Here is a 25,636-nt window from a genome sequence, read left to right as displayed (position 1 = left end):
TATACTAAGTATTAGCCTGACTTATTTGAAACACAAAGCAAAAACTTATCACCAATGAACTGTCTCGCCTATGCCCACCTGGAACCACTTCCATAGACTAAGCCCTCTTTATGCAGGGTCTCCTCACCGGAACCCCCATCTTAACTCCCCGCTCTGGCTCACTTACCTGGAGGTGTCCTCTGTAGTTCCTACCCTCCAAGCCCCAAGTTTGTGTTGTATGTTCCATCTCTGCCCCAGTCCTTACCTGGGATTTGTTGTCCAGTCGGTCAGTCGTGTCCAATTCTTTGCCACCCCCTGCAGTACACCAGGCTTCCCTGTCCTTCACCATCTCCCAGAGCTTCCTCAAACTCGTGTCCATTGAGTTGATGATGCCATCCAACCATCTCACCCTCTGTCGCCCCCTTCTCCTGCCCTCAATCTTTCCCAGCATCAGGGTCTTTTCCAATGAGTTGGCTCTTCAAATCAGTTGGCCAGAGTATTGGAGATCCAGGTTCAGCATCAGTCCTTCCAATGAATATTCAGGACTGATTTCCTTTAGGACTGACTGGTTTGATCTTGCAGCCCAAGGGACTCTTAGAGTCTTTTCCAACACCACAGTTTGAGAGCATCAGTTCTTCAGTGCTCAGTCTTCTTTAAGGTCCAACTCGCACATCTGGAAGGCCAGATTGTAAAGTAGGGGGAAAAACAGTGTCCAGTGTGTGGGGCCAGCTTGGAGATGGGATAGGTAATAAGGTAAAGAAAAAGGTAAAGAACAGACGGGAGCTACGCCATCAAGCCCCGGGCAGAGTCCGAGATCACTCCGGCCGTCCTTGTCCTCGAGCCGGGATGTGACACACGGGGCACCCGCCCCCGCCCTCTGGCCGAGGCCAGCCACGCATCAGTTTCCCCGCCCTCACTTTGTGACGTCGACCGGTCTCGCACCCCCGCCCCCCGCGGCCCCGCCCGCCCGCCTGTCTGCTCTCCCAGGCTTGGCCCGTTAGAGGCGCTCGGTCCGGGGAACGCAGGCGACCGTCTGGGGCCATGAGGCATCTCGCCGCAGGCACCTTTCTCTCACTCCTGAGGGGTGAGCGCGCCTCCGTCCCGGGAGCTCTCCACCGTCTCCAAGCCGCCTTCCCCCGGGGCGCCTCCAGCCTCTCCCCATCGGCCCCCTCCCCCCGCCCCAGCCCCACGCACACTCACCCCAGCTTGGCGGCCAGACGCCTAGTCCCCGAGGGCACGCCCCGCTCTCGGGGTGGGTGTTCCCGGCCGGCGGGTGCGGAGAGGGGTCCATCGTGGTCTGTCCCCGACCCGCAGTGCTGCTCCTGCCTCTGGCACCGGCCCCTGCCCAGGACGCCGCCTCGACCTCCACGCCGGGCAGCCCCCTGTCCCCCACGGAGTATGAGCGCTTCTTCGCACTGCTGACCCCTACCTGGAAGGCGGAGACCACCTGCCGGCTCCGCGCCACCCACGGCTGCCGGAACCCCACCCTCGTCCAGCTAGACCAGTATGAAAACCACGGCCTGGTGCCGGATGGTGAGGGCCAGCCCTGTGCTCCCTCGACCCAGGGCGAGGGGACGGATGGCCCTGGGCCCTGAGCCCGGGTGCCTGGCTCTCCGGACCCCAGGAGCCCATCGCGCCCTCCCTCCTGGAGGGATTACACCCTTGTGTTCACCTGTGCCCCACCCTTCCTTAGGCGCAGTCTGCTCCGACCTCCCTTACGCCTCCTGGTTTGAGTCCTTCTGCCAGTTCACCCAGTATCGTTGCTCCAACCATGTCTACTACGCCAAGGTGAGGTCAAGACAGTTTGAACCTGGTGTCACTGAGGAGGGGCTCCAGGGCATCTTTAGGTCCTCCCTCTTGGTCACTGGCCTACAGGCACCCAGATTATATGTGCCCACCGTCTCTCCTTGGGCATTCAGACTCTGACCAATCCCCTTATTGCCAGAAAAGTAAGGGAGAGGGATGGGAGGAGGCAGAGAGAAGCCCTTCCTTTCCTCCCAACAGTGATGTCATTCAAGTCAAATGTAAAAGCCTGAAGGCAGGAATATGGGCCAGCAGGGCGTCTGATTTTGCAGGGGACCCTGTCTCAGATCTAGAGGGTTCCACTCAGGGCCATGTCCCCTAATTTCCTCCCAGGAACTGTGAGAGAGGAGACCTGAGGGTTGGGGACGGAGGATAAGGCAGAGTGGAAATGTGCCCTTTGTGAAAGGCATTCCCACTCTGCTTCTCTCCTTGCAGAGGGTCCGGTGCTCCCAGCCAGTCTCCATCCTCTCACCCAACACCCTCAAGGAGGTGGACAGTTCACCTGAAGTGCTGTCACCCACCACGGCAACCTCCTCCATGTCCTCCCACATCACAGGTGAGACCCTGCCAGCCTCTCACCCCGGAGTCCCCAAACCCAGGGCTTAAGGTATCAACCGGAGGGACCTGGGGAGGTGAGCTGCTGGAGGTAGCCTTGGTCAGCTGTTTGCATAAGGGGAGAGCCTACTTTTTTTTAATACAAGTTAGGGCTTTCCTGTATCAGGATGTTTTCTTTTTTTTTTTTTTTTATTATTATTATTTTTTTTCCAGTGGGTTTTGTCATACATTGATATGAATCAGCCATGGATTTACATGTATTCCCAATCCCGATCCCCCCTCCCACCTCCCTCTCCACCCGATTCCTCTGGGTCTTCCCAGTGCACCAGGCCGGAGCACTTGTCTCGTGCATCCCACCTGGGCTGGTGATCTGTTTCACCATAGATAGTATACATGCTGTTCTTTTGAAATATCCCACCCTCACATTCTCCCACAAAGTTCAAAAGTCTGTTCTGTATTTCTGTGTCTCTTTTTCTGTTCTGCATATAGGGTTATCGTTATCACCTTTCTAAATTCCATATACATGTGTCAGTATGCTGTAATGTTCTTTATCTTTCTGGCTTACTTCACTCTGTATAATGGGCTCCAGCTTCATCCATCTCATTAGGACTGGTTCAAATGAATTCTTTTTAATGGCTGAGTAATATTCCATGGTGTATATGTACCACAGCTTCCTTATCCATTCATCTGCTGATGGGCATCTAGGTTGCTTCCATGTCCTGGCTATTATAAACAGTGCTGCGATGAACATTGGGGTGCACGTGTCTCTTTCAGATCTGGTTTCCTCAGTGTGTATGCCCAGAAGTGGGATTGCTGGGTCATATGGCAGTTCTATTTCCAGTTTTTTAAGAAATCTCCACACTGTTTTCCATAGCGGCTGTACTAGTTTGCATTCCCACCAACAGTGTAAGAGGGTTCCCTTTTCTCCACACCCTCTCCAGCATTTATTGCTTGTAGACTTTTGGATAGCAGCCATCCTGACTGGCGTGTAATGGTACCTCATTGTGGTTTTGATTTGCATTTCTCTAATAATGAGTGATGTTGAGCATCTTTTCATGTGTTTGTTAGCCATCTGTATGTCTTCTTTGGAGAAATGTCTGTTTAGTTCTTTGGCCCATTTTTTGATTGGGTCATTTATTTTTCTGGAATTGAGCTGCAGGAGTTGCTTGTATATTTTTGAGATTAATCCTTTGTCTGTTTCTTCATTTGCTATTATTTTCTCCCAATCTGAGGGCTGTCTTTTCACCTTACTTATAGTTTCCTTTGTAGTGCAAAAGCTTTTAAGTTTCATTAGGTCCCATTTGTTTAGTTTTGCTTTTATTTCCAATATTCTGGGAGGTGGGTCATAGAGGATCTTGCTTTGATTTATGTCGGAGAGTGTTTTGCCTATGTTCTCCTCTAGGAGTTTTATAGTTTCTGGTCTTACATTTAGATCTTTAATCCATTTTGAGTTTATTTTTGTGTATGGTGTTAGAAAGTGTTCTAGTTTCATTCTTTTACAAGTGGTTGACCAGTTTTCCCAGCACCACTTGTTAAAGAGGTTGTCTTTTTTCCATTGTATATCCTTGCCTCCTTTGTCAAAGATAAGGTGTCCATAGGTTCGTGGATTTATCTCTGGGCTTTCTATTCTGTTCCATTGATCTATATTTCTGTCTTTGTGCCAGTACCATACTGTCTTGATGACTGTGGCTTTGTAGTAGAATCTGAAGTCAGGCAGGTTGATTCCTCCAGTTCCATTCTTCTTTCTCAAACTCTCACTGTTTGCAGATGACATGATCCTCTACATAGAAAACCCTAAAGATTCTACCAGAAAATTACTAGAGCTAATCAATGAATATAGTAAAGTTGCAGGATATAAAATTAACACACAGAAATCCCTTGCATTCCTATATACTAACAATGAAAAAACAGACAGAGAAATTAAGGAAACAATACCATTCACCATTGCAACAAAAAGAATAAAATACTTAGGAGTATATCTACCTAAAGAAACAAAGGACCTATACATAGAAAACTATAAAACACTGATGAAAGAAATCAAAGAGGACACAAACAGATGGAGAAACAGGTTGTGTAAACATGTGTTCATGGATTGGAAGAATTAATATTGTCAAAATGGCTATTCTACCCAAAGCAGTCTATAGATTCAATGCAATCCCTATCAAGCTACCAACGGTATTTTTCACAGAACTAGACCAAAGAATTTCACAATTTGTATGGAAATACGAAAAACCTCGAATAGCCAAAGTAATCTTGAGAAAGGATGTTTTCTGACATTACATCCATTTCTGCCCTGAACTGATTTCTCCTTGCTCCCCAAAACACTGTTGCATTGAGAAGTCCTCTGGCACCTTTCTCAGCTCACATCTTCACTCCAGAAAGGATTGGTTGCTAGGTATTCAAAATACTTGGTGCTTCCTAAGTGAGAGGAACAAAAGGTGGTATTTGAAGTGGGTTAGGAAAGAGGACCCCTTGTGAGGGAGGTGGAAAGGGGGCCCGTAACACTGCCACCACCGTCACATAGTACTATTGTTTTGATATTTGTATTCTTGCCTGTGTTTTTTATGATTGGTTGTGTAAACATGTGTAGTTTAGGCTGCTTTCCTCTACCTTTGTGTTTGTGTGTGTGCTTATGTGTTTGTATGTGCTTATGTGTTTATGAGTGTTTGTGTGTGCTTATGCGTTTGAGTGTGTTTGTGCTTATGTGTGTGCCTATGTGTGTGTTTGTGTTTTGTATGTGCTTATGTGTTTATGTGTGTTTGTGTGTATTTATGTGTGTCTGTGTGCTTTTGTGTTTATGTGTGTGCTTCTGTGCTTGTGTGTGCTGATGTGTTTATGTGTGTGCCTGCTTATGTGTTTATGTGTGTCTGTGTGCTTATATGTTTATGTGTTGGTTTGTGTGTGCTTATGTGTTTATGTGTGTGCTTATGTGTTTGTGTGTTTTGAGTGTGCTTATGTGTGTGTTTGTGTGCATTTATGTATTTATGTGTGTCCCTCTGCAAAGACAGAATGCCAGAAGCCTAACCATCCCTTTCCCTTCTCTGTCTCCGTCCCTCGCAAACCTTGTTGCAGCCACCGAACGACAGGTCTTCCAGCCCTGGCCCGAGCGGCTGAACAGCAACGTGGAGGAGCTGCTCCAGTCCTCCTTGTCCTTGGGTGGCCAGGAGCAAGGGCAGGAGCACAAACAGGAGCAGGGGCAGGAGCACAAACAGGAGCTGGGGCAGGAGCACAAGCAGGAGGAAGGGCAGGAGCAAGAGGAGCAGGAGGAGGAGCAGGAGGAGGAGAAGCAGGAGGAGGGCCAGGGCACAGAGGAGGCGCTGGAGTCGGTGTCTAGGCTGCAGGCAGACCCAGAGCCCAAGTTTCCGTCTGAACTTGTGTCCTCCAACCCTTTCTCCTTCACTCCCCGGGTGCGGGAAGTGGAGTCTACTCCCATGTTGATGGAGAATCTCCAGGAGCTTATCCGATCGGCGCAGGAGATGGATGAAATGAATGATGTGTATGATGGGGAGACCATCTGGAGATCCCAGAGCCCTGGCAGGTACTGGAAGTTCTGTCTCCCCCACCAGCCCCACCCTTCCTCCTGCCTTTGGGGATGAGAAGCCCACTTGGCCAGCCTCGGCCTTAGACCCACCCAGATCTGCTTGGGCTTTAGGTGCACCCAGCGGCTGCCCACCGCACCTGCCCTGTGGCTTAAGCACTGTCCTAGATGCCCATCTCTACCTGGCATGGGGTGAGCCCTGAAGCTAGAGCTACCAGACTTGGGTTCTGGGTTTCTCTCTGCCTCTGATGAGCACTGCAAATTTCATTTCCCCTTTCTGGGTCTCAGTTCCTCATCTGTAAAAGGAGGCGGTTGATCTGGAGGCCTTTAAGGCCACCTCCAGCATGCTGAATGCATGTGACTAAGACTAGATGGTAAGGGCAGGGGGGAGCGAGTGGACATGGCTGTCTGCCCCGCCCTCCGGCCCATCCCCTGCAGCGGTGCCATCTTGGACTTTTTGCAGCCTGCTACAGCTGCCCCACGTGGAGGCCTTGCTGACCCTGTGCTACTCGATTGTGGAAAACACCTGCGTCATAACCCCGACAGCCAAGGCCTGGCAGTACTTGGAAAATGAGATCCTTGGTTTCGGAATGTCGGTATGCCCACCAAGCTGTTCACTGGCTCCAAGTTCATGGGCCTAGGGAGTAGAGGATGGGCAGGACCACAGAAAACCTGAGAAACTCTTCAAGTGAGAACCCCTTCTTGGAAAGACATTTCCAGCTCCCCTAAAAGGAGGGAGGCTCAAGACAGTCTGGAATGCATTCCTGGCCAGAATTCCTTCTGTGGCTCAGTCGCTAAGCTTGAGTCATGTCCAGAGCCAGTTCACCAACTGCAGGATGTGGCTGTACCTTAGATGCAGCTCTTCTTCCAGGAGGGGTCCTAGAACCCATTCCAGGGCTCTGTAGAGAGATCCCAATCTCTATGTGTCCTCAGAACCTAGCAAATTCTATTCCTAAGAAGTGTGGGACTTTCCAAAAGCACAAGTTAGCAAATGTGTGCTAATAGCTGGCATGCCCTCCGTGCATCTGTCTCTTCAACAGATATTGATCTGACTAGGTATTTGAGACACTAGCAATTCTGTCCTAGGTATTTTAGCGATGAGTGCAGCAAGATCCAATCCCCTGTCCTCCTGGAGTCCACTGGGAGAGAGAGACGAAAGAGAGACCAGTGTGACAGGGATCGACGCATTGACGGATAAGTCCAAAGTGCAGAGAGCAGATGGAGAGCGCAAAAGTCATGCTGGGGCAGGATCGAGAATGCCTCTTAGAGGAACTGATGTTTAAACTCAGACCTGGAGATAAAAGAAGTTAACCAGGCAGAAGAAGGGGTTGGTAGAAGGTTCCTGCTAGAGAGACTAGTGTGTGCAAAGGTTCAGAAGCAAGAAAGAGAAGAAATTCCAGAGGGGCCAAGAATGAGCACACTGTTAACTCTTTCTCCTGCCCTCAGGGAGCTGAGATTGAGTCACATTATACAAAAGGAGTGTGGGTTGGTAGATGGTGGAAAGAGACTTATTTTTTGGCGGAGGTGGACTGAACGTAGGAAGTTCAGAACTAATGGAGAGCTCACTGGCTTTTAGGGGTTGGTTGAAAAAATAGTAAGGAGCCCATTTTACTTGGAAACAGAGTCAAAGAGGCCATGATGTGAATAATCCCGAATGGCAGTCCGAAGCAGTTGTATTTCATTTGGTAGGAAAGGGGAATTCAGTCATGATTTGGGATTAGGGACCTGATGATGCCTCCCCCATGAGCTGTTATGAGGAGCGAGCAAGGCAGCATAAGAGATTCTGTCACTGTGATGCGCTGAAGGGACAGCCTGGAGATCCTGCCTAGCGAGATCTTCCTGAGGAGACTCGCTCAGGGAGGAGAGCCCCGCAGGGAGATGGGCAGCTCCATATCCAAGAAGGTCCTCCAAGAACTTGGAGGCTCTGAACCCAGGTGCTCCAGCAGAGGACCTGGGTTTTTGAGTAGGAAGCAGCCAGACCAGTGTCCCAGGTCCATCATGCACTCGATGTGTGTTTGAGCAAGTGACTCAGCCTCAGGGAGCCTCAATTTCCTGGGCAGGCAAATGGAGCTATGCTTAGTAGCTATTCTATTACTAGGAAGACCAAATAAGATGCAGGCATTTATCAGCCATGGCGCACAGCACCGTGCCAGCTCTTTGTAAATATTAGCATTATCATTAGCAGAGAGGAAGGGAGGACTATGAGCCTTTTTCAGTTAAGAGAAGTTAGACATCTGTCATGCACTTGGCCATGGGGATTCAGAGCTCAGGAAAGAGATCAGAATGGATGATAGAGGCTTGGGTGTCACCTGCAGGAAGATGAAGATTGTTTGTGAGGCAGTTAACCATCCTGGAGGAGGGGAAAGAAATAGAGAGCTGATGGGAGGTCCTTGAGGGGAGGACCTTGGGGAGGGGGTTTAGGAAAAGCCAGAGGAGCTTCTGGAAAAGGCTTAATGTGAAGACATTCTGTGGGGGTGTGGGACTTCAGCCTCAGGCCCTCAGCTGCACCCCTCCGCAGGTCTGTGACAGCCTGGGGCGGCGACACTTAGCTGCGTGTACCCTCTGTGACTTCTGCTCGCTGAAGCTGGAGCAGTGCCACTCGGAGGCTAACCTGCAGCGACAGCAGTGCGACAGCTCCCACAAAACACCCTTCGTCAGCCCCCTGCTCGCCTCCCAGAGCATGACCATCGGTACCCAGGTACCGACCCAGCCAGGCGGGCTGCAGTGGCGGCGGTGGGGATGGGGGGTAGGGCTTCAGGCAGGGCTGGGCAGCTGGAGGCTGGGGGGTGAGCAGGGTACCCACCTCTCTCCTGTGCCCCATGCCACAGATAGGGAGCCTGAAATCGGGCCGCTTTTACGGGCTGGACTTGTACGGCGGGCTGCGCATGGACTTCTGGTGTGCCCGGCTGGCCACTAAGGGCTGCGAAGACAACCGAGTGGCCAGCTGGCTCCAGACTGAGTTCCTGAGCTTCCAGGATGGAGACTTTCCCACCAGGGTCAGCCCCACCCCGCTCACCACGCTTCCTCCTGGTCCCTTGCTCTGGGGAACCCTAGAATGTGTGGCGGGGGATGTCTTAGGGCTCTGGCTTCTGAGAGCTGCTCCTCACTGAGCCTCCTGCCTATTTCCAGCAGACTCCCCTCCCCGCTCCCCAACACCCTCCACCCTACCTCCACCTCCCCTGGGCCCCCAGGAGACCAGGATTGTGTTTAGCAAAGTACTAGGAATCCGGGAGCCCGGAGGGTACAGGACTTGGGGGCACGAGATGGGTCTGGTTCCAGCTCTGCCAGTTACCCTCGGTGGGTGGGGGTGGGAGGCCTCATTCCTAAGACAAACCTCTGGGTGATGCCTGAAGTGCTGCTGACGGTGATCCAGTGCTTCCCTGCCTTAGTCTGTAGGCTCCTTCCTGAATCTTCCAGTGCTTTCCCTCTCAATGGGATCAGCTTTACCTCCTCCGGCAAAGTCACCTCCCCTGAGGGTCAACCTGTTGTAGCTAAGAGCCAGCACCACCCCTCCACCCCACCCCCAGCCTTCTGTAGTTTAACAGAAAAAAATCAAGACTAGGACAAGTGGAGGCCACTTAAGAAAGGGCTTTTAGCTGAGCAGAAGGGCCTCCGCCTAGCTCTTCTTCCTGAGCCCTTAGAGCTGGACAGTGCCTCAGACCATCTCAGCTGTTCCCCTGGGTTTATGGGTGGGGTGGCGAGGGCCACAGAGGGAAATGGCTCTCCCCAGGGTTGCACATTAGAAACACTTCCACCTCTTCCATCCTAAGCCGTCCCCAGGAGACTCCCTGAGATGGGACTGCCACTTGGGACCCTTCCACGATCTGGAGCCTTGGTACTCCCTTCCCCGGTCCTATCCTCAGCTGCTTTCGCAGCCTGCTGACCAGCAGAGCAGCCCCTTCCTAGTTTCAGCTCCCAGCTTCTTCCCAGACACCGAGGCTGACACTGAAGGGGACACCCCGGTGCAGAGGGTCTGTTTCTCTGCCCTGGTTTCTGCCGTGGGGGGTGCTCTGAAGGGCTCTGAGGCTTCTGAAGTCCCCTGCCTCCCATGCCCCACTCCTGCCTTAGATCTGTGACACGGAATATGTGCAGTACCCCAACTACTGTGCCTTCAAAAGCCAGCAGTGTATGATGAGAAACAGGGACCGGAAGGTGAGCCCCTCCCACTGCCCCCCCCCCCCCATCAGCCCCTCCATGGGTCACTGCACGCTGACCTGTTCTGGCCACCTCTCCACCTCCCCCGCACACCCCGAGCCGTGGCTTCCATCTGAGCATGGGGGTGGGGGTGTGAGGAGCAGGTGTGTCTCCCCGGAGCTCTGTCCCTACTCCTCCAGCCAGGAGGTGAGCAGCTCTCCCAGGCCCCCAGGCCAAGGGTTCCCGGATGGGGGTGGAAAGGGGAGGCTGCTGATCAGAGGCCCTGGGGACACACCGGGATGGAAGAACCCCCAGCCAGGTTGGTCGGAGAGGTCTAGGTGTCAGTCCTGCCTGCTGCTCTTATTCACCGAGTCGTCTGAGCCAAGTCACTTCCTCTCCAGCCTCGGGCTCCTCATTTCTAAAAGGAGGGGGTCGGGCTATGTGGTGTCTCTGGCTGCTTTTTAAAAAAGCCACACCTGAGCTTCCGCCTTCCCTGACTTTTCCTGCACTCCCTGCAACCACGCCCGCCCCCGCCCCGGGGTCTGGACTTCTGACACCTCTGGCTCCTGGCTCTCCCACTCGGACCCCGGGCAGGTGTCCCGCATGAGATGTCTGCAGAATGAGACGTACACCGTCCTGACTCAGGACAAGAGTGAGGACCTCGTGCTTCGATGGAGCCAGGAGTTTAGCACCTTGACCCTTGGCCAAGCCGGATGAGCTGGACTCTGTCCTCTCCCCGCCCGCTACCCCTTCCCACACTCTATTGCTTTCAGACCCTGGGTTGTCTCTCACTTGGCCCGAATCACGTGTCCTTTGGGTTGGGGCAGCGGTCCCAGAGAGGTCGGTGATGGGAACTCTGCCCACCTTAAAGGATGTCTGTACATAAAATGTTTATTTTTAACTTGTGTGGCCTGGTTTAGTTGTGATCCCCTCCTGGGCCTGCCCAACCCCAGCCCCCAGGGAGTCAGTCCTCCAATCGCTGGCACTTATGAAGCCATCTTTGGCAAGGGAACCCTGGGGGTGGTTCTCAGGGAAGCAGTCCTGTGCCAGGAGAAGACTGAGGAGACAGAAGTCATGGCCAGTGTCTTGGGGACCGTGTGGGCCATGAGGGTGTGTGTGTCTCCATTTCTGAAGCTCTGATCCCATGATCTCAGATGTGAGTGTAGGACTGTCCCTCTGGAGGGTCATCTGAATGAGACTGTGTCCCCAGGGGGCCAGCCCCAGGCAGTACAGCAGAATTTGCCATTTATAGGAAGGAGGAAGCAACTGGGCCGGAAGCCCTTGCTCTGACATCCAGTCATGGGCCCAGTGGTCCAAATGTGGTGGAGCCACGTCATGACAGTGTGCATGGAGATGTGACTCCAGCATCGGCCTCTAATAACCTGGGATCAGGACTTCGCGGGTGGTCGAGTGGTTAAAACTCCATGCTTCCAATGCAGGGGGCACAGGTTTGATCCCTGGTCGGGGAAACAAGGTCCCACATGCCACGTGGCCAAAAAAAAAAAAGAGGAAAAAAAATTCTTGAACTGAATAAAAATGAAAATAAAACATATCAACTTTTTTTAAAAGTTTAAAAAAATAACCTGGGGGACTTCCCTCGCTGTTTAGACTTTGCATTCCAGTGGCAGGGGGTGTGGATTCGAGCCCTGTTCGGGGAGCTAAAATCTCACATGCCAGAAAAACCAAAAACATAAAAAACAAACAATATTGTAACAAATTCAATAAAACTTTATAAAAATGATCCACATTAAAAAAAAAATCTTTCAAAAAAAAATAACGGATCTCCCAAAACATATTCTGGAGACACACACGTGTGGGTAACTATATAGCATTTAACAGAAAATGTTAGGGAAAAGTTCAAGTGTGCACAAATATAGAGTAATGCAACCCTGGTGGCTCAGACGGTGAAGAATCTGCCTGCAACGCAGGAGACCCCGTTTCGATCCTTGGGTCGGGAAGACCCTCTGGAGAAGGGAATGGTTACCCACTCCAGTATTCTTGCCTGGAGAGTCCCATGGAAGGAGGAGTCTGGTGGGCTACAGTCCATGGGGTCGCAGAGTCAGACACGACTGAGCAACTAACATAATCACTATGTACCATCATGCCCTCATTACCCAGCTTTTATTATCAACACGTGGTCAATCTTTTAAGACCCTGAGAAACCCTGTAATAGAGAAACCTGTTCGACTTAGTGTTTCCCATACACATTCAACCACAATGTCCTTTTTTACCTAGGGCTCAAAGCATGTTTTTTTTTTTGTTTTGTTTTGTTTTTTTGCACTGAGCGCAGACAACATGCCTGGCCCTATTGATCTGGAAGACAGGGGGCTCAGCCCAGGCTACGGAGACTAGGGGTTGTCTTGAGTCCTGCTCCCCCACCCCCACAAACACACAGAGGGAGGTATAAGCCACCTGTGACAAGAGCAAAACCATCTGCTGGAACCCAGAAGAGACGAGACAGCCATGGGGAACTGGCAGGAGAGCAAGAGGCTGGGGTTAGTCATTAGAAATCTGTGGTACTGGGTGTGACAGCTAGGCTTCCCGGAAACTTCAAGGGGTGTGAGAGGGATGGGTGGGGGGGGGGGCATTAGTGGGTGAGGGTTGGGGCTGCATTAGGTGCCATTATCTGCTGGGGTTTTTTCTCTGGCCGAACTGTGAAGGCATTGAGGTCACCGCTTCCTCCTCTGTCTCTCTCCCTGCCCGCTGTCTCGGGGTTGGGTGCGGGTGCGTGCAGGGTGCTGGGATCTGCTGAGATCTGCTGAGGTGGGTGTGTCCCACCACCGGGAGCAGGTCCTACCAGCCCAGCCCGGCCCAGAGCAGGCAGAAGCCAGCTCGGGAGAGCAGCGAGCCACACCGATGAGCACAGGTAAGCAGGCGTCACAGGTGGGATTGAACCTCAGAGGGGCACAAGGACAGCACCCCTCCTTTAGAATTGGGGGACGTGGGTGGGAGTGGAGGTGAGAGGGGGCCCTGGGCCTGGGGAAGTCTTTTTGAATAAAGAGCTCAAAGGGGCGACCTCAGGCAGGCAGACAGCAGACAGAGGACATGCTCTGGAGCATGAAGCCAGCCCCTGGACCTGTCTGTCCTGGGGGCTGGGTCTTCCCCTTCATCTACTCTCACACTAAACTTTGGGTCCCAGGGCCCCAGAGGAATGGAGGGCCCTCTGGGGATGGTTTCCAACCCTCTCCCATTCTCAGATAAGACAATGTCCAACACCCACTCATCCAGGGCCAGGCTGGTGACAGTGACTTGACCTGATTAAACTCCCGAGCGGGTTCAAGGCACAGACCTGCTCTCATAGGGACCTTCCCAGCCAACTCCAGTGTCTTAGAGGCGCCTGAGAGACACTGCCTTCATCCAGGGCATTTTCTTTATAAGATGTTTAGGCCAGACGTCTCCAATGTCCTGCCAGGTCTGGTAGAATGTGGTCCCGGAGTGTCACGCAGTGGACAAAATTTCAGATACTAGGCACAGGGTCGGGGTGGGGGTCATATTTGAGGGTGCGCAGGGCCTTCTTTTGTTTTTGTTTTAATATTTATTTATTTATATATTTTTGGTTGTGCTGAGTTTTCTTTGCTACACACGAGCTTTTCTCTGGTTCCAGAGAGTGGGGGCTACTTTCGAGTTGTGGCGCACAGGCTTCTCATTGTGGTGGCTTCTCTTGTTTCAGAGCATGGGCTCTAGGTGCGTGGAGCTTCAGTAGTTGCAGCTCAGGGGCTTAGTTGCCACAAGGCACATGGGATCTTCCCAGATCAGGGATCAAAGCAGTGTCCTTTGCATTGCAAGGTGGATGCTTAACCACTGGACCACCAGGGAAATCCGAGAGCAAGGCCCCCTGACACCCGTGTGTCACACCACTGAGGGCGGCTCTTCCTTGTTTGTGGGGGCCTCCCTGATGGGAAGGGGAGGTCGCATCTCTGGTCCCTTCAGAGTGAGCTGAGATTGTCGCCGAAGGGGACCTGGAGGCAAGGGTTGGGTTGAGACAGAAGCAGAAACTTTCAACCCTTGAGCTTCACCTCCTGGCCACCCAGAGACCGCAGAGCCCGGCTGTGTCCCTGTCTGTGTCCATGTGCATGTCCCTCAGCATGCACCCCAGCAGCTCAGAAGCCTCCCAAGCCCAGGCCCCCGGGGAGGGACCGCAGAGGCCTCAGGGCTCCACACCACACACACTCAGTGCTGCCCAAGGGCAGGGCCAGGTCCATGAATCCAAAGGATTCCTGAGGTTTCTGTGAGTCTGTGGGACCCAGCCAAGTCCCAAAGCAAGGACCACCTAGAGCACAGGGCTGCCGAGAGTTGATCCCATCTGAGTCCTGAGCGATCGGGACTTTGTTTCCTGTTTTTCCAGCTCTTGACAGCAGGGTGGAGAAATGTATGCAGGTGGGGAGGTGACAGCCACTCACCTGGCAACTAATCATTGAACTTTTGGCCTTTTCCTAGAAAGGAGAGATGGGGTGAGACTAGAGAGAGGGAAAAGATGCAGCCAAGGATGATGTTGGAAGAACTGGAAGAGAGGCCAAGAGGGGAAGGGTGGGGAGAGGCTGGAGCAGGATCTGGGCTGCAGAAAGCAGAGCAGGCCTGGACCAGAGAGGAAGGAAGATGGAGGTTAGACAGGACACGTAGAGCGGAAGACCATGACCCCTGGGTCAGGAGGAGGCCATCCACTCAACCTGGTGATCTGGTACTATCTCCACCTTACAGACTGCCCCAATCAACCTGCAATACGGGAGACCCAGGTTCAATCCCTAAATCAGAAAGATCCTCTGGAGAAGGGAACAGCTACCCACTCCAGTATTCTTGCCTGCAGACTTCCATGGACTGAGGAGCCTGGGGTCGCAAAGAGTCAGAAAAGATTGAGCAACTATCAGTCACTTTCACAGACTCCCCAGACCCAGGACAAGCTGATGGGCAGGATTCATCTGTGTTCCAGAGCAACTCTGGGACAGAGATTTTCATAAAGCCTTTAGACTTCGTCATGCTTCCTCTGGACGCTCAGTACAGTTTGCATCCGTTTGGGGAATCTGAACATGCAGGCCTTAAGAGTCTTCATAATCACACGTGTCTGTGGGTAGAGGTTGAATCTTCTCGTGGCTGCCAGGGTGCAGCAGGAGAGGAAGTGGGTTCAGTTAGCTACCCGGGTCTGGTTGCCGGCGCACTGTGTGTGGTGAGGGTGGGGGTGGGGAGAAACGCTGATGGGCTTTTGACTGCCCAAATCTAAAAGTAGGCCAGAGCTATTCAGAGCTGGTCTTCTGGGGCAAGAAGGATAAAGAGACTGAAGATTCCCACTTTCCAAATTTCCGAAGGGGTAGATTCCAAAGGAGAAGAGGTGACGAGAGCAAGGCCTTTGGTGGATGTTCGGAGAGGCGGGGAGATTGGGGGGGGGAGGGGGGCAGGAAGCCCATGGGGAGGGTAGCAGACAGGAGGAAGCTGGAGGTGTCTGTCTTCCCTCCCTGCCCCCATCAATGTCCCAAATCACCCACCCCCCTTCTGTTCAGCTCCCCTCTGCATCCCTGGTCAGGCGCTAGAAGGGTGGACGCCACGGGCCAGTTGTGTGGAGGAGAGGAAGGGAAAGATCATGATCTAGCCTCCTGTCCACTTTTATCCTCCATTCTCACTTCCTGCCAGGGCAGAAAATAGCCCTGCCCCGCTGACTTATCTCAGCAAAGCGTGGTGCCCAGCCCAGCTCAGAGGGCAGTGGGGCCGGTCCCAGAGGCCCCAGGGACACAAGGCATCTGGGCCCCGGGTGTGCTGAAAGACGGAGAAGGTGAGGAGGAGAGTGACCACGCATACTCTGGTCTGTGCATGGTGTGTGTGTGTGGGGGGGTGGCCAGGATGCTGGAGGGGCAGTCTCCAGGCCTCTCTTTGCCCCTCAGTGTCCTGGGGTAGGGATCTGCTTGTGACTATCTGCATGCCTGTGTGTGTGCCCCTGAAGCTACCCGTCTGTCTGTCCATCTAAGGATGTTGTCCCAAAGACAGGGGCTGGGCCTGCCCTCCTCCCCTGGCTTGGCTGTCTGAGGCTCTGTGCACACACACATGTGTTACACACGGATCTGTATGTTACTAGCGATCTTGTGTGCCCATCCCTTGGTGCACCCTTACCTGCCTGTGGCCTTGCATGTGAGTGCAGCTGTGTGCACACGTGACCTCTGGGCATGCTGAGGTTGCTGAGCCCATGTGGGCCTCCAGATTCCCCTTCTCCCTGGTGAAATGAAGTCCCGGTGTCTCTGCTCTTCTGAGCTGCTGCTGTTTCTTTGCTTTACCGCCCCCCACCCCCAACCTGACCTCTTGCTGAAGGCAGGACAGAGGAGAGGGCCTTGCTGCCCCTCCCCCACATCCAGGGCCCTCCTTCCATTTCCTGTTTGCCTCCTTTTTGGCAGTTTTTCCCATCTCTGCCATCTGGCCTGGCACCGTGCCCATTCAGTTCCTCTGACAGGGAGCCCCAGGGAAGCAAGCGGATGGGGTGGGGGACCAGGGCAGGGGCCTGGCAGGTCTCTACGCTCAGCTTAGGCCACTCTGTGTGAGTCTGTCGGAGAGGGGTAGCTTTTTGAGACATCAACCCAAGGGCTTCTCGGCTTTGGAATGGAGGAAGGAGAGAGCATCTCTTAAGAATTCCTAACTCCACCTTTTAGTAGCAGCTCACCTAATACATTCTGGTCTCATTAACATGGCAGTGTTGTTGATGAGAGACTTGTGTGCTGTGTGCTTAGTCACCAGTCCTGTTCAAATCTCTGGTGGACTGTAGCCCACCAGGCTCCTCTGTCCATGGGATTCTCCAGGCAAGAATACTGGAGTGGGTTGCTATTTGCTCCTTCAGGGGATCTTCCTGACCTAGGGATCGAACCCAGGTCTCCAGTGTCTCCTGAGTTGCAGGCTGACTCTTTACCACTGAGCCATGAGGGAAGTGCTGAGAGATTTGGGATTCTTAGAAAAGAATTATCCATTCACTCATTCACTCATCCTAGTTGTAAGGAGCTATTGATTCTCCAAAGAATGGTTAAGAATGATAAAGTGTTACTGTAATTGTAGCTGTGGGCTTCCCAGGTGGCTCAGTGGTAAAGAATCTGCCTGCAATACAGGCGATACTGGAGCTCTGAGTTTGATCCCTGTGTCGGGAAGATCCCCTCCCTGGATGAGGAAATGGCAACCGACTCCAGTATTCTTGCCTGGGGAAATCCCATGGACAGAGGAGCCTGGCGGGCTACCGTCCATGGGGTCGCAAAGAGTCAGACATGACTTAGGGACTAAACAGCAATAAAAATTGCAGTCGTAAACTGTTACAGAAGTTTTATCACAAGCAGTTTCCAAACAAGGCTCTCTAAAGGGACATGCCCTTCACTGAGTTGCACATGCGGGAAAGATAGTCAGGAATGTGATAAGAGGTTGGAATGATACATGAAATATTATAACAGGATTACAGGCTGAATGGCCATGGCAGGGCAGAGGGAAGATTTCCTGCCAGGCAGCCAGTGAATATCACAAGGGCCTGCTAAGCGGAAAGACTGAAGTGTGAGTGAGCTTGGGAAGAAAGCTGTGAAAGGTTTAATCCCCACCCTAGGACCTTATTATCTGGTTGGGGAAATGGGACAAATACACAGGACATGACCTGAGGAGCTGAAAGCAGTAAACTGTTTCAGTAGGTAAGGGGAAATTGTCAGGAGGGCATATTTGTGTGTGTAAGAGATGAGTCCGTGGTACCAATTTTTGAAGTGGGAGAAAGAAGGAAGTGGGTTATTAAACAGCACATATTTCAATTGGACAAAGAAGGAAGTAAAAGCGTTCACCTATGGGCACAGATTTCATCTAGGCAGCAATAAAAGTTAGGTGCAGCATCCAGTTCACAGCCACCCACGCGTTCTTATTGGAGGCAGCTTGGACTTTGGAGGTGGGATGTCCTGGGTTTGAGTCCTGATTTCACTGCTCACTGACCACTTTTGAGTAACCTCCAAGGGCTGCTGGGAGGATTAGAGCTTGCATTTAGAAGGCACCCAGGGAGATGGTGAGTGATCAGTAAGGCAGCTATTATTTTTGACTCAACATTTATGGAGGGAGGGGCTGGGGCTACAAAGATGAGTAAGTCACAGTCCACAGGCCCTCTCTCAAGGAGTTCACGGGTGAGTGGGAGGAGCAGACCAAGAACAGCTCATGACAACCTGAGTAGGAAGGGTTGACCTGCGTCCAAAGTGCTGGGGAGACACCAGAGAGGGGACTATGCCTGCCTGGTGGGAGGGCAGGAGTCAGGAAAGGCATCATGGGGCCCTGAAAAGTGGCTGAGTTTACCAGTCAGAGAAGGGGAGAAAGGGCATTCCAGGTTGAAGAGACAGCACGCGAGAGGCAGAGCCCTGAAGACGTCAAGTATTTGCAGAATTATCACTAGTTTGGCATGACTGGAGCAAAGGATCATGGGAGATAGGCACATTTTAGGAAGAGAACCTGGTGTTACTTGCTTTTACGCACGTTTAAGAGCTATCCAGCATTATTTTTGTTGATGAAATCGGTATTTCATAGGGGAAATGTTTCTTTATACTTGTGCTGTGCTTCTTACAAGTCTTAAACTGCTGGAGTCTACAACTGCTTGTTGGAAGGAGAACAAACAAACAAATGAAAAACACACTAGAAAATGTATGACAATTAGGTTTACAACTTTGTTCCATGTAAGGATTTAAGTGGTTCCTACTGAAAGGTGTAGGTTCAGTATTTTGGGATAATGGCTCAGGGTCTTCAGATAACTTCTTTCCTTAAGATCCCTAGATTGGCATGTGGCCACCCATGTTCACTATCATTACCCACAATATCCAAAAGATGGAAAAGCCCAAGTAACCATCAACAAATGAACGGATGAACAAAATGTGGTGTTTATATGGGAAAATATTTGTTGTTGTTTAGTTGTTTAATTGTGTCCAGCTCTTTGAGACCCCATGACTATAGCCCACCAGGCTCCCTGTCCATGGGATTTTCCAGGCAAGAATACTGCAGTGGGTTGCCATTTCCTCATCCAGGGAGGGGAACTTCCCTACTCAAGAATTGAACCTGCATCTCCTGCATTGGCAGGCAGGCTCTTTACTACTGACCCACCTGGGAAGCTCAGGAAAATATTATTCAGCCATAAAAGACTGTAACTCTGATCCAGTCTATAACATGGAGGGACCTTGAAAACTTTAGGCTAGGTGAAATAACCCAGACACAAAAGGATGGAAATTCTACGCTTCCACTCAGAGGAGGGGTCTAGAACAGGCAAATTTACACAGACAGAAAGTAGAATAGAGGTTGCCAGGAGAGGAAGGGAGCAGGGATGAGCAGTTATTGCTTAATGGGTATAAAGTTGTTGTTTGCGATAATGAAAAAGTTTCAGAAATAGTGGCAATGGTTACACAATGCTGCGATTGTACTTAATGTCACTGAATTGCACTCTTAAAGATAGTTACCATGGTAATTTTTTAAAGTTCTGTATATTTTGCAACACACACAAAATAGACAGCAAGTGGGGATCACAATGGAGGGGTCGCTTCTGTGGCCTTCTGACATTAAGGAAGGACTTGAGACCAGGTCCTGTCTTCTGACTCCACTACCTCTGGCCACACTCTTCGTCTGCCAGCTTTTGCCTGAGGATGGCAGTGGACTGTCCTTTCTGGCAGTCTTATCAGAGCCCACAGTATTTTCTGGCCTCTTTGCCACCCTCTATGGGCTAAGCGCCCCCTTCCAGCCCTTAGGACCAAACTACCATCTCCCCCCATCATAGAATCCTCACTAGGAAACACCCGAGTCAGAGTCTGCAGGGAAGCACCCAGAGAAGTTCAACCCATAGGGCCTTCCTCCATCTGGCAGGACTGTGCTGAGGTGTGCCATCAGCGTATAGGACCCCCATTCCTTTTTTGGGGACCCCCATTCTATTACTGTCCCCATTTTACAAAAGAAGAAACTGAGAGTGAACAAGGTCGAACCATCCAGCTGGACCGGGTCACTCTGACCACACAGCCAGCCCACACAGGAGCAACAGCAGAGATGAGGCTGGCATTTCGTCCTGTACTTGGGAGTTTGAACTTTATTCTTTAGATAATGGGGAGCAAGCAGAACAGGCTGGTGCCAGGAGAGGGGCTCCACAGTTCTTCTCACCACCTGACATAACAGCTATTTGTGTGTGTGTGTGTGTGTGTGTGTGTGTGTGCGCGCGCTAAGTTATTCAGTTGTGTCCAACTCTTTGTGATGCTCTGGACTGGAGCCTGCCAGGCTCCTCTGTCCATGGGATTTCCCAGGCAAGAATACTGGAGTGGGTTGCCATTACTTTCTCCAGGGGATCTTCTGAACCCAGCGAATGAACCACATCTGCTATGGCTCCTGCACTGCAGGTAGATTCTTTACCCCTGAGCCATCCACCCAAGGAAGCCAATACCTATTTACCAGTTCTTTATCATCTGTCTCCTTTCAGTGGAATGGAAAATAGGTGGGGGCAAGGCCTTTGCTTTGTTCACCACTGTGAACATGCCTGAAACCTTCTAAAGTCCCAGGAAGCATTTGCAGAAGAAAGGGAAAAAGGGAGAGATATTAACAGATAATAACAGTAACCAAAGCATTTCATATATATCGACTCCTTGGGTCTAACGACCTTGTGAAGTAGGAACCCCTCTCCTTTCTTTCTTTTTTTTTTTTCCCAGGTAAGGAAAATGAGGGGTAGATATATTAAGTCAGTTTTCTTTCCTTTAAAAAAAAAAATTTATTTATTTGGCTGTGCAGGGTCTTAGTTTCGGCATGCAAACTTTTGGTTGCAGCCTGTAGGCTCTAGTTCCGTCACCAGGGATTGAACCCTGAGTTGGGAGCTCTGAGTCTTAGTCACTGGACCACCAGGGAAGTGGCTAAGGCACACGAGGACAAAGGCACAGATTTATACCTAGGCAAGTCTGACTCCAGAGCCTGTGCATTTAACACTGTGCCATGGAGCCAGCTGCAGAAAGCCGTTCTGGGCACAGAATGAAGGTAGGGGAAAGCTCTGAGGCTGAAAAAGGTCTCAAGAAGCCAGGGAGTTCAGATCCATATTTGTGTCTTCAGCCCTTCCTTGCACTATCTTGACTTCTGGCTTCCCTCCTGCTCCAGGTCTCCACTGCCCATGAGGCTGTGACCAAAGGCAACCCACTGCTCCCCACCTTCCCCCAAGCCGGCTGCCTTGCAACCACAACCCACACGCCCATGCTGAACCTCCGTTTGCTCTGGGGCTCTCTGTGCAGCCCCCAGGCCCCGGCCCCAGAGACTGGAGATGCACCCGATGCTAGGATGCGGGTGCGCCCCCTGATGCCCCCAGCCTAGCTCCTCGGCGCACAGTGGCACGATGCAAGCCAACTCCTCGGCCAACAAGTCTCTTCAGGCCGAGTGCCCGGACTACCAGCCCATCCATCATTTGCATCTGGTGGTCTACAGCGTGGTGCTGGCGGCCGGGCTCCCCCTCAACGCCCTGGCCCTCTGGGTCTTCCTGCGCGCGCTGCGCGTGCACTCGGTGGTATGCGTGTACATGTGCAACCTGGCGGCCAGCGATCTGCTCTTCACCCTCTCGCTGCCCTTGCGCCTGTCCTACTACGCGCGGCACTACTGGCCCTTCCCGGACTTTCTGTGCCAGCTGGCGGGCGCCGTCTTCCAGATGAACATGTACGGCAGCTGCATCTTCCTGACGCTCATCAACGTGGACCGCTACGCCGCCATTGTGCACCCGCTGCGGCTGCGCCACCTGCGGCGGCCCCGCGTGGCGCGGCTGCTCTGCCTGGGCGTGTGGGCGCTCATCCTGGTCTTCGCCGTGCCCATCATCCTGGCGCACCAGCCCTCGTCCTGCGCCAGAGACGGCCGCGACGTGTTCCTGTGCTTCGAGAGCTTCAGCGACAAGCTGTGGAAGGGCAGCCTCCTACCGCTCTTGCTGCTGGCCGAGGCGCTGGGCTTCCTGCTGCCCCTGGCGGCCGTGGTCTACTCGTCGGGCCGCGTCTTCTGGACCCTGGCGCGGCCCGACGCCACGCGGAGCCAGCGGCGGCGGAAGACGGTGCGCCTCCTGCTGGCGAGCCTGGTCATCTTCCTTCTGTGCTTCGTGCCCTATAACGTCACGCTGGCCGCGTACGGGCTGCTACGCGGCGAGCTGGTGTCCGCCAGCGCCGAGGCGCGCAGGAAGGTGCGCGGGGTGCTGATGGTCACGGTGCTGCTGGCCGGCGCCAACTGCGTGCTCGACCCGCTCGTCTACTACTTCAGCGCCGAGGGCTTCCGCAACACCCTGCGCGGCCTGAGAGCCCCGCTCCGGGGCAGGACCTTGGCCGCCAACGGGGCTCAGGAGGCGCTCGCCGAACCGCTCGCCGAGACGGCCCAAGCCTCTACTCTGACCGCCGCCAGTCAGGGGAAGCTCCGGCCCTCCGACCCCCGGTCACCCTTCACCCCGTCCCACGAGGATTCGTCCTTCTGAACGCACAGTCGTTCGTACCAGAGCGCGGTCCCCTCGCCCCCGCTCCCGCGCCTCTGGCACTCTCAGACTCGCCGGGGTGTGCACCGGGGGGCGGTAGGGTGGGCGCTGGGACTTAGGAGTGGCAGCTCCCACTCCCGGATGAAGAAGAGAACGAAGTGTGGGGCCCAGGGGCGCGCGGAAGGAAGAGCGCCGCTGGAAATGTCTTTAACTGGGGGTGATGGTGAGCCGCGGAGGACCCCTTCCCCAGCCCCTAGAAAGTGTTGCTATGAACCTGCCCGTGCAGAGGCAGGAGGCTGGATGAAATGCCGTTGGCGGGCAGGAAACGCGGCCCACAGCTGGTAGATGGAGCAGAAGATGGGTGTCCTGCCTTTAGACCGACCACAGCAGACCTAGGGAGTCTTAGGAGGCTCCGCCTACCCAGCACTGAGGCATAATATTAATAATACGAAAGCGTATTGGATGCTCACTGAATTGGTTTCCTTCTTGTCTAGTGACTTGAAACAATTTAAACCTGACGTCCAGCATGGATAGTTGGGGGCAGGGAAAAATTGAGTTAGAAGGAGTTTTCCCTCCAAGTTCTTGGTCCCTGTTCCCCTTTCTAGGTCCTGCCTTCTTCCCCCTTCAAGATCTCCTCCATTCTAGGTCCTCAGTTCTTCCCCCTCTACCTGGCGCCCCATCTGCTGCTTCACCTATAATACAATAAGGAGAACATTCTTGTACTAAAGTAACAGTTCTCAGACTTGTTCGTCTCAGACCCTTTCACACTCTTAAACATGGAACATTCCAAAGAACTTTTGCTTATACTTTGTTCTTTTGATACTTAACCATACTAGAAATCAAAAAGAATAACTTGAAAATACACAAGCACGCATTCCAATAGCTGTGACAGCAACAGGGTTACGAAGCCTCTGGGAAATTCCATCATCTCCTTGTGAGAGAATGAGTGAAAAGGACAAGTGACAGATTAGTAGTAGTATTATGAAAATAGTTTAGACTTTCTCAAAGAGTCCATCCCGAGATCATGCTTTAGAACCATACCTGTACTGAGGTATTAGCGTTTGTGTAACTTCTTCCCGGGCTATTATATACATTGTTTTTTTTATTAATGCCAGGGAAAGAGCAGTGCTCAAGTCAGTTGTCAGTTGTAGTCTGTAAGGCTTGCAGCTTCTGGGGGTGGGGATGGGGCAAAGCAAGTAGGTGCTCTACCCCAGTGGAGCGCTATCTGGGGATCCTGGAACTGCAGCAGGAGGTGGGGGTGGAACTAGCTACACAAATACTCAGGAGGAGGTGGGGTGGGGGTTTCTCTGGGCAGGGAAAAGGGAACAGAACAAGAGCCAGGCAAGAAGTTTGCACGGAAGTAAATCCGATGAATGATGGACAGGAGGGCAGGAACAGGGTGACTGCTCTTAGCAAGCTGGAAGTAAGGAAATGGAAATCTGATTTACCGGCCACCTACTGTTTCTTTCCTTCTTGAATGGAGTCTGGGCTGGCACTATGTCATCCTAAGTGAAGTCGCTCAGTCGTGTCTGACTCTTTGCAACCCCGTGGATTGTAGCCCCCCAGGCTCCTCCAGGCAAGAATACTGGAGTGGGTTGCCATTTCCTTCTCCAGGGGATCTTCCCGACCCAGGGATCAAACCCAGGTCTCCCGCATTGCGGGCAGATGCTTTAACCTCTGAGCCATCAGGGAAGCCCTATGTCAGCCTAAGACCCTGACATTATTAGTGAGATTAGCAAGGGAGTTGGTGACATGCTCATGTCCTGCATGCATTTCTGTGTCTCTCAGTGCTGTATGTTTCTGTGTGTGTGCGTGTGTGTGTGTCTGTGTGTGACTGTCAGAGTTTCCCAGGCTGTGCCACTGTGTGTTTTAGTTCGGACTAAGCCTTTTGTGTCTTTACCTGAGTCCTCCAGATAGTGATTTACAAGAGTAAAATGACCCCTGGTGGCCAAACCGGAGAACTGACCCAGCATCCTCCCTGAGAGCCGTGAAGCGCAGCTTTCCTCCGTCTGGTCTGAGGTTAGCAGCCTTCTGCTGCTCCAGAAGAGGCCTGGTGGTTAGCAGGTTAGCACCTGCTCCATCCATTGCTCCATCCTTAGGGTTCAGCCCTTCCAGCCTTGGGGGCACCAAATGTCATCATCATCCAAAGTCTCAGCATTTTGCCCTATCCAAACTGAACTCAACAGCTTTTAAAAATTACTTGAATTTGTTTGCTTTGGCCACATTGCATGGCTTACAGGATCTTAGTTCCCCAAACAGGGATCGAACCCATGTCCTTGGTAGCAAAAGCATGGAGTCTTAACCTCCGCACTGCCAGGGAGTTCTCTATTTGAGTATTTTTATTATGCAGATAAGTGGATGAATTCCAAAGCAATTAAAGCTCACATAGCAAATATCTTCTAACTTACTATATAATTTACTTATTTATTTATTAATTATAACTTTTACAGTTTATTGTCTGTCTCCTCTTCACCGCCCCCCCCCCCCAAGTAGAATGTAAGCTCCCTGGGGGCAGGGATCTTTGGTTCTCTGATGTATCCCCAGCATACAGAACAGTGTCTGGCGCCAAAGAAGTTCCTAATAAATATTTGTTGAAATGATGAACAGTTGAATCATTTTGCTTTTTTAATTTTTTATTGAAGTACAGTTGAATTACAATGTTGTGTTAATTACTGCTGTAATGAACAATTGGGCTTCCCCGTGGCTCAGTGGTAAAGAATCCCCCTGACCAATACAGAAGATATAAGTTTGATCCCTGGGTCGGGAAGATCCTCTGGAGGAGGAAATGGCAACCCACTCCAGTATTCTTTTTTTTTATTCGACCCCAGGGACTGTAGCCTGCCAGGCTCCTCTGTCCATGGGATTCTCCAGGCGAGAATGCTGGAGTGGGTTGCCATTTCCTTCTCCATACTGCAGTGTTCTTGCCTGGAGAATCCCATGAACAGAAGAGCCTGGCAGGCTACAGTCCACGGGTCACAAAGAGTTGGACATGACTTAGCGACCCAATAACAAAAGGAACAGTAGAACCTTGCTGTGAAGTAGTTTACTATCAAGCGTAGACCAAAGAACAAGTCAGCGATAGTTATTATTCAAGATGGAAGAATACAGCGGAAGGCACTGGCCATTAATTTATTGGGCACTAGACAGTCCCTGGAGGTTCTTGAGGGAAGTTCAGCCCACCCTGACACACTCTGTGGGATACACTACAG

The 25,636-nt window shown here is 52.1% G+C and overlaps 2 protein-coding genes across 6 annotated transcripts; both read left to right on the top strand.

Moving 5' to 3' along the window:
- The first annotated feature begins 945 nt into the window (after positions 1-945).
- ACRBP (acrosin binding protein) lies at positions 946-10,884 on the top strand. 2 transcript variants are annotated; one of them, XM_061124783.1, is made up of 10 exons: positions 946-1,063; positions 1,294-1,512; positions 1,673-1,767; positions 2,218-2,338; positions 5,410-5,875; positions 6,339-6,471; positions 8,394-8,573; positions 8,704-8,871; positions 9,944-10,027; positions 10,604-10,884. In XM_061124783.1, exons 1-10 carry the CDS (start codon positions 1,021-1,023, stop codon positions 10,724-10,726), a joined length of 1,632 nt encoding a protein of 543 aa, XP_060980766.1. In that variant the 5' UTR covers positions 946-1,020; the 3' UTR covers positions 10,727-10,884. The 2 variants fall into 2 exon arrangements, with proteins under 2 accessions (XP_060980766.1, XP_060980767.1); XM_061124784.1 differs by lacking the exon at positions 8,704-8,871.
- Positions 10,885-12,614: 1,730 nt separating this feature from the next.
- On the top strand, positions 12,615-25,031 carry LPAR5 (lysophosphatidic acid receptor 5). Of its 4 annotated transcripts, none has more exons than XM_061124778.1 (2): positions 12,615-12,875; positions 21,092-25,031. In XM_061124778.1, the coding sequence occupies exon 2, from the start codon at positions 21,324-21,326 to the stop codon at positions 22,428-22,430; it is 1,107 nt and encodes a 368-aa protein (XP_060980761.1). In that variant the 5' UTR covers positions 12,615-12,875; positions 21,092-21,323; the 3' UTR covers positions 22,431-25,031. The 4 variants fall into 4 exon arrangements, with proteins under 4 accessions (XP_060980761.1, XP_060980762.1, XP_060980764.1 ...); XM_061124779.1 differs by lacking the exon at positions 12,615-12,875 and adding an exon at positions 15,458-15,770; XM_061124781.1 differs by lacking the exon at positions 12,615-12,875 and adding an exon at positions 15,458-15,800.
- Positions 25,032-25,636: the final 605 nt, after the last annotated feature.

This window comes from Dama dama, chromosome 22, assembly GCF_033118175.1.
Source record: "Dama dama isolate Ldn47 chromosome 22, ASM3311817v1, whole genome shotgun sequence".
NCBI classification, from domain to species: domain Eukaryota; kingdom Metazoa; phylum Chordata; class Mammalia; order Artiodactyla; family Cervidae; genus Dama; species Dama dama.
The sequence above is the reverse complement of the archived record's forward strand: the minus strand, read 5'-3'. Positions and strand labels throughout refer to the sequence as shown.